Below are 17704 nucleotides of genomic sequence, written 5' to 3'. Positions count from 1 at the left end.
CAATAACAAGTATTCCCGAAACAATTCCGCAGTACAGCTCGTGGCTGCGTCGCAATCATAACAGATTTCGCTCGAGCGATTCCTCGCGCTGCAACGGCTACCGGCCACCGGCCAGACGCCACCCGCCGCCTGAAATCCGGCGCCGCCCATGTAAACGCGGCGCCACGTTGTCAGCGTATGTATCAACTGTCATTTTCGAATTTGAAGTTCTAGTTATCATCTTGCAGTTAAGCATTGGATTTTGCATACTTGAAAATCGTGAACTACAGTTAAGCATTGTAAAATTCAGTCGCAAGTGGCAAAAGGTGTAACATCTGCAAAACAATGTTTACTTTTGGTATAACAGAGGGGTGAATGCAGAGGAGGCAGCTAGAAAGATTTGAACTGTGTTTGGAATGAGTGCTTTTGGGAAAAATACGCTAGAAAAAGATATTATTGTTTCAATAAAGATCGTTCTGGCATGAATGATTTTCCACATTAAGGAAGTCTCGACTACTGATATATGTGATAGATTACAATTTTACCATCGTGCAACATTTGCATTCAACAGGGAATGTTCAGAAGTCTGGTGTAGGAGTACTGCATGCTCTAATTCGAAACAACAAAAATCAACGGAGTGACTATTGAGCATTCCTATGCAGTACTGTTAGTGGTGACGTGTTATGATGCCTTTATCTTTAACTTCCTAAGAAGAAATGAGAGGCTGAGCCCCACCAAAAGACGTAAACTCGAGCAAAGAGTAGTGTGAACATAATATTTTACATCTGATAGCTCCAAAAGTGTGTTTTAGGCTACGAATTCTGCCCCAAGGGGTGTGTGCAACACAGCTGGAATTTGTTGATAACAACTGAGACACCTTTCGGTCGCAGTGTAAGAAAATCAAGCAACAAAACTGCATCACCTGTGCTGCTGCATGATAACGCACTCTGTTGATTTGAGAAACAAAACTATCCAGTAGTTGGAAGGAAAATTGTCTCTCAGGCACTTGTATTGACAAGCACTTGTCCCTCTCTTCATATATTCGTAAAATTTTACCTTTCCCGCTCTTGATCGATCAACCATCAAGGCAATTCATTTCTAGACAAAAATACTCTTGAAACTACACTGGTTTAATGCCATCGTTAGAACCAGTGGGTTTCTACGGGCTTACAATTTGTAAACACCTTTAGCTTTGTCAGATTGTTTTAGATATCGTGAAAGAACATTCCGCTGCTGATTAATTTCTCTTTGATGATTACTGTTGCGTTTAGTAAACTAATGGAAAAATGCAATTAAAATATTCACTATACTAATACAAATTAAATTCAGCTTACTACAGAAACATCACGACGGCAGTCTATCTCAATAAAGCATTAAGTGTCTGTAAGACAATTGACCCTATTTTAACACGAATTAGTAGGATATTACCGACTTTTGACTTCGAAAATATTTGTATTTACTTCATTTCCAGTATCACTCGCAAGTATTATGAAAATGTGGCATTTCATAGATAAAATTATGTATTCACAACAACAAAAAATATGTCGGCAGAAGTCAAAAGGGGCATTATGAATTTGGCAGTACCGTAAGGTTTTCGCTCTGACACTAAGAATTACTGAAAGTAGCAAGACGAATTTTGCTCAAGTGTTTTCTTACGATTCCCTTATTGAGTCTGGATCTGCCTGCTTGTAGCTCTGCTACAAAAGAATTAAAAATCTGGCATTCAGCGAGTCAAGAAAGGCTAACGAAAGCAGCTTGCACCTGGTAGCCAAGCATGTTACCTGAGAAATGGTTCTTTCCTAAAGTGGGAAGACATCCTCTTGTGGTTGAATTGTTGGCAATATCAGTCAGACGCGTGCCGTTGGTCTAAGCGTTTCGGTGTGTTGAATTTGTACCAATGATTTTTCTACAGGGTTTTTCTGTCACAAATAGAGAGTTTAAGTCTCCCGTTAGTATTTTCACGTCATCTTGGTGAATTTTGCTCACAGTATTTTCGAGTGTGTTCCAGAATTTCTCGACATTTTCGGTGTTTTTCTTATTTTCGGTCTTGGTGGGGGCATGTGCATTGATGAGTGTATATTTTTTACTGGGGCTCTCAATGAGCATAGTCATAAGTCGATTGTTGATGGGCCGGCCGCGGTAGCTGAGCGGTTCTAGGCGCTTCAGCCCGGAACCGCGCGACTGCTACGGGCGCAGGTTCGAATCCTGCCTCGTTCATGGATGTGTGTGATGTCCTTAGCTTAGTTAGGTTTATTTAGTTCCAAGTTCTAGGGGACTGATGACCTCCGCTGTTAAGTCCCATAGTGCTCAGAGCCATTTGAACCATTTGATTGTTGATGGGTGTGATTTTTTTGACAGAGTTGATGATAGATCTGTGTTCGAGATATGCAATGCCGAAGATTGGTATGGCTTTCGCTACCTTTTGTTGTATTTTGCTCTTGAAGATGCAATGGTTTCCGTATTGCAAGGTTTCATTGTCAGTTAGTCGTGGTTCTTGAAGAGCAAGAACGAGAATTTTTTGTCGGTCGATTTCTTATGTGAGATTGTTTAGTTTTCGTATTTGGATCAGTGTATCGATGTTTAGTTTTCAAATGCATGTTTTCTGCTTGTAGGGAAATTTACCAGAGATCTTCGATATTCTCTGCCGTGCTAACCTGGACTCTCCAGAATCCGAAAATCCAACTGCCGCCTGTCGACAGCCGGGTTGTGTACAACCTGGGGTATAGTTGACTTTGCCTGCACAGTTTATGATTGTTTGTGTCTCATTGGTTTGGCCTGGGTGGTTCCAGGACCGGACAAGACCAGAGGGTGTTGCAGCCTTTGGAAGCAAATATTTTCAGCCGAGCTCATTGAGCTAACAGACGGTGACCAGAGTAGCGGTGATTTTCACTCAGACGTGTCTGGATTTTGGGTTCAGCGGATTGAGTAGCCGTTCAGGATTGTGTTAGTATTTGGTTCACCTCAGGTATTTGATTTCGTTGGTACCACCCATATGGAGGAGGGTTTCCCCTATCGGCCAAACGGAATTTTTATTATTATTATTATTATTATTATTATTATTGTCATCAGAAATTCCGATATGGTGTATCTTCCCTACACTGAAATAGATGTGTATTGTTCGATTCAGTATTTTCATCACATAAATATGAGTTATAATTACGTTACATTGCTGATAGTAGACATATTTCTTACTTTCTACCTGTTACTCCATCACAGGAATTTATATGCGCAGCATTGTTGCAATACAGACGTTCAAATTATCCGATTTCTGTAATTTCATTTCGATACCAGATCTTTTTAATCGGAGTCAGCCAGTCAGTCTTAATTTAGATGTCCGACTACGACTCTCATCATATCATCGACTGGGTAAACCAAATTCTTAATCGGACTGTTGAATCTAGATCAATTATCTGTGACAGGGCCTGAATTCTTAAACACTGTGGAAAATAATAATACAATGTGCTTATTACTCAGTTTAGCACCATCAGCAGAACCGCTTTATGTGGGCTACTATGAGGTGGACAGTTTTTTTTTGTTTTTTTTTTTAGAAGTAGGATACTATTCTTTCACTTTTTTTATTGCTGGAATATTCTTTTACGTTGGTTCTAAAATCAGAACTTTTCTAATTTGGCAAAACCCCTCCGGCTCCGAAATTTCTTTCATTTGTTGAAAAATATATGGCTTCCTTAGAGACCTCATATGCATTCAGTGCATAATAACTTAAATTGTGAATATATTTCTGAATGAATGTTTGTTATGTATTTTTCCGTCACCCTTTTCACTGTTATAAGTTATATTCTACAAGGAACGCACGCCATTGGAGGCGGCAATCTGTATTTATTGTACCTTAATTACTACTTCAATTTTGTTCTACAATTTAAAGGAATATACGGGTGCAAACATGGAATACATGGGAATAATGCAGCTGCTCAGTGACAGGTATGGGGCAGGCATTGTGGCCAGGCCTCGGATCTTCGACCCCTGCCCTCATTGCCTCCGCCTACCTGGTGCTGAAAGTCTTCTCAAACTTAAAAAAAAAAAAAATAGTGCAGTAGTCAGCACGTCTGTCTAGTAAGCAGGAGGTCCACGTTCGAAGCCCAGTCGGTCACAAATTATCATCTACCGGCGTTGCTGCATTTCAACGCGCTGTGACAGTGTGTACATAGGTCCTTGGATACTTAAGATGCAATTGTTTTTTGAGGCGATAGAGGTGATTTGCGAACATTTGTCTTACCATCAATGTAACGGGAATTCAACGGCATCTAACCCTTAGTCATTGCTTTGTGCCGGCACTAACCCATGTCATATATATGCAAATCAGATTGTAGTTCATATTTAGTCAAATAACGAATGGTCAGTATACAAGTATGCCAGCAGGGGTGGCAGAGCGGTTCTCGGTGCTACAGTCTGGAACCGCGCAACCGTCACGGTCGTAGGTTCGAATCCTGTCTCGGGCATGGATGTGTCTGATGTCCTTAGGTTAGTTAGGTTTAAGTAGTTCTAAGTTCTAGCGGACTGATGACCTCAGAAGTTAAGTCCCATAGTGCCCAGAGCCATTTGAATCATTTTTGAAGTATTTACGAACAGTAGAAGCAGGATTGCAGCGAAGTGATATCTTAACCAAGTGCAACATAGAGTACCTGTGTAATGAGTCATTCCAGCTGCATAGCTGAGGGCAATATTTGTTAAGCAATTCATTGCAGAATTAACGTAATACCCGCACGATGATCTCTGTGGTCATACTGTATCATTGGCAGCCCGCGAATGGAGTACTATGTTCGTTAAATCGGATTACTGAAGCTGAGGCCAAATAAAGAGAAGCGACGACGCCAGAACACTATCTTTACTTAAGTACGCAGTTTGACTGCGTAACACCACCACAACTACTGACAACCTGAACCGTTATCATCACGTAGTTGTGACTCGCAGTGATTACAAGTTGCTGATGTTTGTCAAGAATAGCGGAAAGCGCCTCTGAAGTTCCGTTTGCATTACTACTAGGACGGAGAGAATCCTAAATAACAGTAATAGGTCACCCAGCGAAGAGAAGAATCTACGTATTGCCTCAAGTTCTTGCAGTTTGATATCAATGTAGTTCCCGATGGTCTCACACTAACGGGTTCTTTTGGCCATCGGAATACTCATATGGGAATCATAGAAGTGTAATTGCTAGAACGCTCAACTACCTTAACAACAACTCATTCTGGATTGAATACGACTCGGAAAGCGTCGTTAATTTGACGTTTCTATCCGTCTCCTGACGACTTACCGAATGAAGTCTGAAGTGCACGCACAGTTGTGCTGCCCGCCGCAAGGATTCTGTGAAGTGTTGTGGCAGCTGGCAGTCATTGCTGAATACAGACATGTGCAAATATCCTCACTGCTCTAGGGGAACTCGTCTTGGTTGCATTTTTTCCATACCGTAATTAGCGCAATAACACAACTCCTATTCTGCTGACGAACTTGATGCCCACAAGTCCTTAAATAAGAATCTCCTAGCGGGAGTAATGCATGAAAGGAAACAGGCTGTTGGACAAAAGAATGGACAGCTCCCTGCTTTTTGCGTTTCCGATAGTGTCTACGATAAGCATCTGGTATCATATTATCCTTCACAACCCTAAACTTTTTATTTTCCTGGCTCAAATGACTCTGAGCACTATGCGTCTTAACTTCTGAGGTCATCAGTCGCCTAGAACTTAGAACTAATTAAACCTAACTAACCTAAGGACATCACACACATCCATGCCCGAGGCAGGATTCGAACCTGCGACCGTAGCGGTCGCTCGGCTCCAGACTGTAGCGCCCAGAACCGCACGGCCACTCCGGCCGGCGTTTATTTTCCTACTTCATACTAAAACAAGGACGTTAATATGAGAAGAGGAAATGAAATATACGCTTCCAAGACATAATATTTCCTTGTGTGCTACTACTGCATACATGAAAGCCCTACAGTTAATTTTTGTATGTTGGGTAAATTTTGATATCACCTCACATTCCTATGTGAGAAGGTTCCTTTTTTCTTGGGATTCAAATACAGTGGACATTCCATCATTGGTAAATATTCTTGCGACTAATGACATGATACCCGTTGCAATTGCTTCATGGCACCTGTGAGTAGAGTCTCACGTTGGTTATTATAAGAACACGCAGGCAGTGATATCCGCTCACTGCAGCCAGAGCCAAGGTGACTTTCTGTTTATGGCGAAGCGTCTGCTGCATTGTCCACGCTCAGCCAACATAAACAAATTGCGGCGGCATTGGGCACTGCTAATCGCTGCCCTTGTTGCGAGCCTCGACAACAAGAGCGCACTGTCTCTGCTAACGATAGTATGGAGTTAATACATCTTACTAAACGTAATATGCAGGACGTGGGTTGGGTAACAATTCAGTTTGTAACTTCCCATCGTAATAAAATACTTTACAGTGATATTTGATGCAATATTTATTGTTGGTGGTCTCTCTAATGTTAATAGTATTGATTCAGATTGTGCGTGAACACGAAAACACACACACACACACACACACACACACACACACACAAACAGTCTTTGATTCCAGTGAGCGTGACAACTACTGTGTTTTGAACAACACATGCACCAGCCAATTTCTCAGTTGGCGTCGAGTGGATGAGATTTTTTGAATGTGGTTTACCCAGCCGATGATATGATGAGAGTCGGATATCCCCATTAAGACTGGCTGGTTGAATCCGATTAGAACGATCTGGTATCGAAATGAAATTACATAAATGGGATAATTTGAACGTCTCTTTTGCAACAATGCTGCGTACATAAATTCCTATGATAGAGTAAAAGGTAGCAACTGTCTAAGAAAAAGTGAGAAATACGTCTACTAGCAGCAATGTAACGTAACTATAACCCATATTTAGGTGATGGAAATACTGAATCGAACAATACACGTCTATTTCAGTGGTCAGAAGATACAACATATCGGATTTTCTGATGACATAATGACAATAACAATAATAAAAATTCCGTTTGGACGATAGCGGAAACGCTCCTCCATATGGGTGGTACCGAGGAAATCAAATACTTGGGGTGAACCAAATACTAACACAACCCTGAACGGCTACTCAATCTGTTGAACCTTAAATCCAGACACGTCTGAGTGAACCGTCTCTTAGCTCAATGAGCTCGGCTGAAAATATTTGCTTCCAAAGGCTGCAACACCCTCTGGTCTTGTCCGGTCCTGGAACCACCCAGGCCAAACCAATGAAACACAAACAATCATAAACTGTGCAGGCAAAGTCAGCTTTACCCCAGGTGGTACACAACCCGGCTGTCGACAGGCGGCAGTTGGATTTTCGGATTCTGGAGAGTCCAGGTTAGCACGGCAGAGAATATCGAAGATCTCTGGTAAATTTCCCTACAAGCAGAAAACATGCATTTGAAAACTAAACATCGATACATTGATCCAAATACGAAAACTAAATAATCTCACATAAGAAATCGACCGACAAAAAATTCTCGTTCTTGCTCTTCAAGAAGCACGACTAACTGACAATGAAACCTTGCATTACGGAAACCATTGCATCTTCAAGAGCAAAATACAACAAAAGGTAGCGGAAGGCGTACCAATCTTCGGAATTGCGTTTCTCGAACACAGATCTATCGTCCTCTGTCAAAGAAACCACACCCATCAGCAATCGACTTATGACTATGCTCATTGAGAGCCCCAGTAAAAAATATACACTCATCAATGCACATGGCCCCATCAAGACCGAAAATAAGAAAAAAACCGAAAATGTCGAAAAATTTTGGAACACACTCGAAAATACTCTGAGCAAAATTCAGCAAGAGGACGTGAAAATACTAAAGGGGGACCTCAACTCTCTATTTGGGACAAAAAAATACCTATAGAGAAATCATTGGTACAAATACAACACACACCGAAACACTTAGTCCAACGGCACACGTCTGACTGACATTTGCCAACAATTCAACCTCAAAACGATGTCTTCCCACTTTAGGAAAAAACCATTTCTCAGGTAACATGCTTGGCTACCAGGAGCAAGCTGCCTTCGTTCGCCTTTCTTGACTCGCTGAATGCCAGATTTTTAATTCCATTGTAGCAGAGCTACAAGCAGGCAGATCTAAACTCAATAAGGGAATCGTAAGAAAACACTCGAGAAAAATTCGTCATGCTACTTTCAGTAACCCTTAGTGTCAGAGCGAAAAACCTACGGTACCGCCAATTTCATAATGCCACTTTTGTTCTCTGCCGGCATATTTTTTGTTGTTGTGAATACATAATATGATCTATGAATTGCCACATTTTCATAATGCTTGCGAATGATACAGGAAGTGAAGTAAATACAAATCTTTTCGAAGTCAAATGTCGGTAATATCCTACTAATTCGTGATAAAATAGGCCCAATCGTCTTACAGACACTTAATGCTTCGCTACAGTCTGGAACCGCGCAATCACTACGGTCGCAGGTTCGAATCCTGCCTCGGGCATGGATGTGTGTGATGTCCTTAGGTTATTTGGGTTTAACTAGTTCTAAGTTGTAGGGGACTAATGACCTCAGAAGTTAAGTCCGATAGTGCTCAGAGTCATTTGAACCATTTTTGAACTTGATGCTTCATTAAGATTGCCGTCGTGATGTTTCTGTAGTAAGCTGAATTTAATTTGTATTAGTACAGTGAATATTTTAATTGCATTTTCCATTAGTTTACTAAACGCAACAGTAATCATCAAAGAGAAATTAATCAGCAGCAGAATTTTCTTTCACGATATCTAAAACAATCTGACAAAGCTAAAGGTGTTTACAAATTGTAAGCCCGTAGAAACCCACTGGTTCTAACGATGGCATTAAACCAGTGTAGTTTCAAGAGTATTTTTGTCTAGAAATGAATTGCCTTGATGGTTGATCGATCAAGAGCGGGAAAGGTAAAATTTTACGAATATATGAAGAGAGGGACAAGTGCTTGTCAATACAAGTGCCTGAGAGACAATTTTCCTTCCAACTACTGGATAGTTTTGTTTCTCAAATCAACAGAGTGCGTTATCATGCAGCAGCACAGGTGATGCAGTTTTGTTGCTTGATTTTCTTACACTGCGACCGAAAGGTGTCTCAGTTGTTATCAACAAATTCCAGCTGTGTTGCACACACCCCTTGGGGCAGAATTCGTAGCCTAAAACACACTTTTGGAGCTATCAGATGTAAAATATTATGTTCACACTACTCTTTGCTCGAGTTTACGTCTTTTGGTGGGGCTCAGCCTCTCATTTCTTCTTAGGAAGTTAAAGATAAAGGCATCATAACACGTCACCACTAACAGTACTGCATAGGAATGCTCAATGAGCGACCTGATGACGTTCAATAATAGTCACTCCGTTGATTTTTGTTGTTTCGAATTAGAGCATGCAGTACTCCTACACCAGACTTCTGAACTTTCCCTGTTGAATGCAATTGTTGCATGATGGTAAAATTGTAATCTATCATATATATCAGTAGTCGAGACTTCCTTAATGTGGAAAATCGTTCATGCCAGAACGATCTTTATTGAAACAATAATATCTTTTTCTAGCGTATTTTTCCCAAAAGCACTCATTCCAAACACAGTTCAAATCTTTCTAGCTGCCTCCTCTGCATTCACCCCTCTGTTATACCAAAAGTAAACATTGTTTTGCAGATGTTACACCTTTTGCCACTTGCGACTCAATTTTACAATGCTTAACTGTAGTTCATGATTTTCAAGTATGCAAAATCCAATGCTTAACTGCAAGATGATAACTAGAACTTCAAATTCGAAAATGACAGTTGATACATACGCTGACAACGTGGCGCCGCGTTTACATGGGCGGCGCCGGATTTCAGGCGGCGGGTGGCGTCTGGCCGGTGGCCGGTAGCCGTTGCATCGCGAGGAATCGCTCGAGCGTAAACTGTTATGATTGCGACGCAGCCACGAGCTGTACTGCGGAATTGTTTCGGGAATACTTGTTATTGCTGGTGGGTAGAATGTTAAGCGAATTATCTTCGATGCTCAATCAGACTCATAACTTTAGACCGAAATGTAAAAAAAAATATTACCGTTGGACGCGAACAGGCGACTATAAGTTTAGAATGCACGACGATTACCACTTTTTTTTCCATTTTGTTCGTTGTTGATCGTTGTGTTTGGTCGTTGCGGACGTCGCACGACATCCTGTTCAAGTTCGGTGGTTGATGCTTCCACTTAGTTTTTTTATTACAGAGGCCAACCGGCTCTCTGACCGAACACGCTGAGCTACCGTGCCGGATAGTTTTGTTTTCATTCGTTCGTTGCATCTGCTCGGGGCGGACGTCGTAAGACATCCATTTAAGTTCGTTGTTGATCAAATGGCTTTGAGCACTACGGGTCTTAACATCTGAGGTCATCAGTCCCCTAGAACTTAGAACTACTTAAACCTAACTAACCTAAGGACATCACACACATCCATACCCGAGGCAGGATTCGAACCTGCGACCGTAGCGGTCGCGCGGTTCCAGACTGAAGCGCCTAGGACCGCTCGGCCGTACCGTTGTTGATCGATTAACTCAGTTTTTTTAATTACAGAGGGCTGCTAACCCTCTGACCGAACACGCTGAGCTACTGTGCCGGCAACCACTAGACCACAGGCTCACACCATCCGAGAACGTCTCGGAAGTAGACAATATTCCCTCCTAACACTTATGCATCTTACAGTGTTGCCAGATTGTTCATATAGCCGGACTTAGAGTTGTCAGGGGCGGTCAGTTTTATTGGCCATCTTAGGTGAACGACTCGGACTTAGTCTCTGTGGCGGCCGGCCGTCGGTCAGTTTTTATGTCTAAGACTGTACATTCAACTGAGGTATCCCAACAAGTCAGCAGTCACAGAGCACTGTTTGTTTGAGAATTATGCAATGGAGTACAACCATACTAAGATAATGGTACAGACTTCTAAATACTGGGACAGCATTATTAGAGAGGCCATAGAAAGTTGCATCAGGGATGGTCTCATCAACCAAGATTGTAGATATAATCTCATCCAGGCTTGGGAACTAGTACTGAGTTTAATTAAAAGGCTCTCTCCAAACAAAACAATCTGGTCAGTATCGTAGACAGAGCACTTTCATCAATCCTACCACAGACACCAATGCTAGCCTCTCCACAACCCCTGCTAACGACAATGGCGACATGTCTGATAGCTGAAATATTGTGTCCTTAGGATCCTATGAGCCACCAGCACACCTATGGAGTGTTTTACCAGTTCATTTATGTCTCATTGATATTTTATACATAGTATACTATGTTTTTGCATTTTGGGAAGCACACAGTTTTACATTTCTGAATGTTAGAGCACTTTGCCAGTCTTTGCACCACATTGTCATGTTGTCAACTCCTGACTGAATATTTGTGCAGAGTTTTCAGACATTATTTCATTTTAGATAACTGCATTCTCTGCAAAAAACTGGTCTTACTATTAATATTGCCTGCCATGTCACAGGCAACATGAAAAGTAAGGTGCCAACACACTTTGCTGGAGAATACCTGAAGCTACTTCTGTGTCTGTCAGTGACTTCCCACTCATTAAAATATGATGCATCTGCCCTACCAAGAAATCCTCAGTCCAGTCATGAATGTTGTTTGATGCCCATTTGATCATATATTCATTAATACAATATGATACTAAAAGTTAAGTATTTTACAATTTGAAGTCTAATATACTACATGCATAATTAACACTATCTTTCTCACTAACTCAAAACTAAATGCCCAAATCCCCTCTGTCCCGTTTAATTTGCCCATGAGGGCATCAACCATTTCACCACTCAGGACCAAAAACTGACAAATAAAGAACATATCATACAAATAAAGACTTACATGAGCTCTTCATATTATTCTATGACACAAAATTTGTTTAGCCCAAAGACTGACAATTCTTGTCCCTGTCCAGTTTTCTGGCTTTTTGCATCACCTGGATCATTAAGTATTCAACTGCCCCATTTTGCAAGCTGAACTCAAATGATGGTTATTTAAATTGCTGTTTAGTGTAGACATTTACAGAAAATACATAGAAAGCTAGGCCTGTGCCTTGGAATCACACAACTAGGATGTTAAAGCAGCCACTAATGTCTCCCATATTATGCTGGGCAGCGTGATCTGCAACTCTGAAATCCAACCTGACTTCGGCCATAGTCTGTTGATTGTAAATTATATGTGTAGACAGTTGGTTGGTAGTAATGTCCACATAAAAATTTGTACAGTGATGGAAATATGTGATATGGCCGTTTTACTGGTGTCTGTATGACTGATAAGATAGTGTATGTCAGTGACAGCACTGGTGTATTGCATGATGTGTGGATGCTTAGGACAAGTCTTTCACATAACATGAACTATGTGGTATTGGAATTCACAAAGGGGTAGGAGTGATTTTAAGGAGAATTTTACAGTCTCAAAGTTCTATGAAAGGTAGCTGAACCCTAAATGGAAAATGTGGTTCAGGTGTTCGAGTCCAGGATAGTATTGTGTAATAACAGGGTACTGGTGCCTTTAAAGACAGTCACTACACATCCAAACCTTGTTCATAAAGTCTCTCATGCTATATCCTCCCTTGTTCCTAATACTCAAACCACACTCATCAACCAGCCATGAAGGAGTACTCCTTTCATTACATAATCACACAAAAACTGGAAGAGATGAACCACATTGTCCAGCTATGCAAGATTGACAACTGAGATACTATGTTATTCATGTTCCTATAAACTGTTTAAAACATTCACTACATAGAGAATGATTGTCTTTGAGGATATTATTGTTTTTATTCTGTTAAGTATTTCCATTGTTATAAGAATGATGCCATTTATTTGTTGTAACTGTAATATTCTATTATTATTCATTTACAAACTTACACATATGATACAGAAACACATAGAATGAAATTCCTAAACTGAAATAATAGAAAATGACATACATCCTAGATTTTCCATTGTCTGAAAATTGCATACAAAATATTCAAAATAAATGTTATTTATTCTGGTTTGTTTCTGTTAGTTTATTGTCTAGACCTAATTGGAAACAAAAGTTCAGTTACACACATTCAACACAAAGCTTGTATGACAGATATAATAGCTAAAGATATTAATTTGCAGTTGCTCAAATTCATCGAGTGGACTCAGACTATGAAATCAAGCCTCAGCCACAACTGGAATCCATTACTCCTCCAATGCGCGGATGGACATCCCGTGCCAGTTCCTTTGTGGCTGAGAAAATGTCTTTGATTGAGAGGTTGGGTGAAAACTCACGTGCCTCATCTCTGCTTGACAGGTTACTTTTAGCTTGTGTACTGTACTAAAACTTTATAAAGCTTTCAATGATGATATATTTTATGGAGTGTAATGATAGAAATATTTTACTGCTGAATATGGAATATTTTCAAGTTACGTTAGGCACAATGATTTCAAAAATCACATTATATTCATGAAACTATGAAATACATGAATACTGTTAATGTCCTTTCTTGGATATAACATTAGAAATATTGTTCTTTTAACATCGCCATTACCACTTTTTATGTAGTCAGCTAGAAATAATTTTTAGAGGCTTTTAACATCAGGATAAGTTTTATATCCACCACTATATGGGATGAAAGCATTTACAATGCCTATCTCTATTTCTCCAACAGCAGTCCCTAATACAGTCCATTAACTGTCTACATCATGAAACAGAAGTACTGAATATGTTTCACATCTGTTTTGCAAGCAGTTTCCACTACATAAGAGCTGCTACTTTCTGGTATTCTGCCAATACATCATTGCCTCTTATCTTTGACTTGCTCTAGTCACTCATATTTTTTTCTCCCTAGTGTTACCTGATTAAATATCTGAATAGAGTACAGATAAAGATCATTAACAATATAGCAGAATGAAATTAAACTATTATATTGAGTGATATATGGGCACCAGGTGACCATGTTGCATAAAACAACAGTGTCTATTAAAAAAAGGACTGGTTATTTATGTGATAGTCTGTAAAAGGTCTTTATGTAGAAATCACAGTTTATTATTTTTTTATTTATTTTTTTTATTCATCTCATGATGTACATTTGCAATCCATTTGGTTTGCGTACAGGAGACATGTCAAAAATTTATAAAGCAGTTATGATGATTTTTACATTAATAAATAATAGCACTATAATAAATAATAACACTATAAGGATATTTCTTGGAATGTGTAACACATCATATCCAGCTCAAATTTCCAGTTCGTCCTGCATGAATTCATACACTGAGTAGTAACACCTCAGTGTCAGTACCTCATACAGCTTTCTTTTAAGTTAACCTAAATTCGTCTGGATCAACTTGTTCCCTTTTAATTTATTACAGATTTTCATTCCCATGTATTCAGGTTCCTGGGCATACAGTCTGAGGCGGTGGGTGAGGAGTATAAAATTTTCTTTGTTTCTAGTATCATGTGAATGGACAAAATGGTTTCCCTCAAATAATTCATGTCTGGTGGGGCAGTAGACAAAATAACATCATAAAACAGTAAGCACTGTGTCTATTAAAATATTTTTTGTTTATTACTCATTTATTTTTCAAAAATAGGACCTTTGCCTCCTCACTCACCCCTGTTCAGCTGTATTTTTGAAGTTTTCTTTGTAAGTATTTTTCATTATAAATGAAAATAGACAGATGTTACCAGTTCAATAACATAACTACAGCAGCAGCAGTATTACTTGTAGTCAATATTAGTAGTAGTAGCAGCAGTAATAGTAGTAGCAGCAGCAGCAGCAGAAGTAGTAGCAATAGTACTAATAGTAGTGAAATCACACAATAATGGCATTAGGTACAATTGTAATATTACTATTGTGACAGTTGAAACTGTGGGTGAAACTATGATTAGGTTTTGCTCACCCTACTCTGAGTTTAGAGCTTCTCTTGTGTTACAGTCTATTAATGTCACCTCTGTTTACTGTTATGTGTTATGACCAGATCTAACCAACAGATTTAACTCCACAATGTTCCTGCCTCCTAAGTAAAAATAGGATCATCTTCAAAAGCCAAGAACTTTACAAGATTACAGACAATGACAAAAAGACCATTTGGTTTTATTCTGTCAAAACTTCATTTATGAGAAAACTAATCTTTATTAAAAATTTTAATTAAAACAGTCTTGGCCATGTAAAATAATTTAGTTTCATTTTAAAATGTGACCAGATTTGATCTGTGTAAGATCATCTTCAGACCAATTATTCCATGATGATTGTTGGAGAGTGGCATCGGGCAGGAACCATTCTGGGAAAGTGTGAGGATCGACTGCAACTCTAAGTCATGACACTATGGCATCTCTTCTCATATCAATTAATCTTAATCACTGGCCCCAGTCTCTGTACAATAGTGTTTTGCATCATCGTATATACTTGAGAATTCATTTCTTAATACTACTCATGTTACAATATAAGTGCATACAACAACTATATCTGACTTTTCACTTATTAACTAAGAATATTGCCACAAAACTCTTTTCACTTGACAATATAATGAAAAGGATAGTTGCTACTCACCGTATAGCAGAGATGCTGAGTTGTAGAAAGGCACAACAAAAAGACTATATGAAAGTTAGCTTTCAGCCAACATGGCCTTTGTCAAAAACAGACAACATACACACCCACACACACTCATCCAAACACAATGCACTCACACATGACCACAGTCTCTGGCAGCTAAAGTCTGGAAACTCTGAGCGTATCACTCTTCTCACAGGCAAGGATCCCACCAATATCATTGTCAAATGTATTGAGGAGTCTTCCAGCTTTCTGAAACCTCCAATTATAAACCCAGCCACTATGGTCCCAACATTACAAGCCCAGCATATCTTCAACAACTCCTTTAAGCATAAGATCTATTCCAAAATCTGACATTTGAATCCCTTTCACTCCTCATACTTGCAACCCAAATCATCCACATTTTACCTAATCCAAAAGCTCTACAAAGCCAACTCCATCTTTCTACTAATTATCAAAATGTGCAACAACATTTTATATCATTATTACCAGTCAATGTCTGCACTTCCCTTTCCTATCTCCAGGACAGTAATCACTTTCTCTGATTGTGCCTGTGGCTATTCCATGTCAATATTCTTGCTAGCATAGAATTCTGCCTCTCCCATAATCCTCCTGAGACAATATCCACCACCTCCTTTTGATCAATGGCATTCTACATCATAATTAAGTTTTGCTTGAAAAACAAATTCAAAAACAAATTAGCAAAAGTGTGATGGGTATGTATGTGGTACACTCCCAGCCAACCTGTTAACAGGCTATGTACAAGAATTCTTCTTCTCTATTCAGTATCTTAGACCCTTTATGTAGTTCATATTCACTGCAGCATCTTAATGGTCTGGACTTCACCAGAGCCTTTACAGACAGACAAAATACTGCCCAGCTGCTACAGAGACAAATATTCTACATTTGTTCCAGTAACATAAACAAACCTGCCATCAATGTGAACTACCCACCACTAGGTTTTAGTGACTCAGCATCATTATAAATGAGTATGACAACCAACCAATTGTCTGCTCACATTAATGGTCACTTTCAAACAGTGGCTAACCACAGGCTCAATCAACAAGTTACTAAACAAAATTCATTGCTCCAATGCAATGGTTTTAGTGAAATCCAATCATTACTCTGCTAGGATGAACACAGAGGCCATAGGTACCTAACAGCACAAAATAACTTTAACAGAAATTAAGAATGACTGAAATTAGACAATTTGTGGGCCTTAGTGTGAACGCACAAACAGTTCAGTTTGATGTACTTGTTTAATTTGCCTACTACTACCTGTGTCTTTATAACCTTTGATGATGTCACTAGCATTGGAAGATGAAATTTCAGGCAAATAAATATGCCTTGGGCCAAGGCCAAATGCCCTTAAAACAAAAATCACTGAGGAATTATAGCCTGTGACAGCATCCATAGTCTGATCAAATTTCTTTAACTGCTTGCCATAGCCAGAAAATTTTTGAAGAGTGTCTTGCCTAGTCATCAGGGACACATATAGAATGACAATGTTGGTTCAGTCATGAATATTGTTTTATCTAGGTAGGCAAAACCAGCAAACTGATGTGTGAAGAAACTACCACAAAATCAAATTTCCATCATTGCTTTCATATAATATTCAATTGAAAAACTTCATTCTGTGGGTTGAGATTTGCCTAGACTATCATATCACCTCTGCCATTCATTACACCTTATAGTTGTTACAAGAAAATTCTGCTGCCACTGGAAATACTGTTGGTGGCCTCACTCACTTAGCTAAATTACATTAATAAAATGTTTGATCTCACATACTCACATAGTTACCATAGTGGTCAATTTCCTGCAAGCCTACTATTCCATCTTGTGGCCTGCAACAATATATTATCTTTTCCTCCCCCCCCACCCCCCCCCCCCCCCACCCCATATTTTATGAGTTGGATTAAAGTGGCTCCACAGTGCAATATTTGATACTGTGTATTGTGTTTCATGTTACTTGGGACACATTACCACTAAATGTACAAGTTCAGATTAGAATGACTGGTGACCTATTTGCAATCTGGAGAACCTATCACCATCTGATGAGTGTGAATTAATTGTGCAGTACAGGTTGAGGCCTAAACACTTTAATAATTTCATGTTTCATATCATCTGTACCCTCTTCTTTCATCTCAACTTTAACTGTATGATACTTGGAAGTGTTCCTTCTGCAGGCTACATAA

General features: G+C 39.5%; 1 protein-coding gene across 1 annotated transcript in view; it reads left to right on the top strand.

Annotated features, from left to right (window-relative positions):
• The window catches only part of LOC124722040, a 1041203-nt gene that overhangs the window by 933056 nt on the left and 90443 nt on the right, over positions 1-17704 (top strand). Inside the window, exon 19 of the mRNA XM_047247232.1 lies at positions 13096-13270. Within this exon, the coding sequence (XP_047103188.1) occupies positions 13096-13270 (175 nt within the window). The remainder of the gene's footprint in view (positions 1-13095; positions 13271-17704) is intronic.

Source organism: Schistocerca piceifrons, chromosome X (assembly GCF_021461385.2).
Source record: "Schistocerca piceifrons isolate TAMUIC-IGC-003096 chromosome X, iqSchPice1.1, whole genome shotgun sequence".
In the NCBI taxonomy this organism is placed as follows: Eukaryota; Metazoa; Arthropoda; class Insecta; order Orthoptera; family Acrididae; genus Schistocerca; species Schistocerca piceifrons.
Note: the sequence above shows the minus strand (reverse complement) of the source record. Positions and strands in the feature narration are given on the sequence as shown.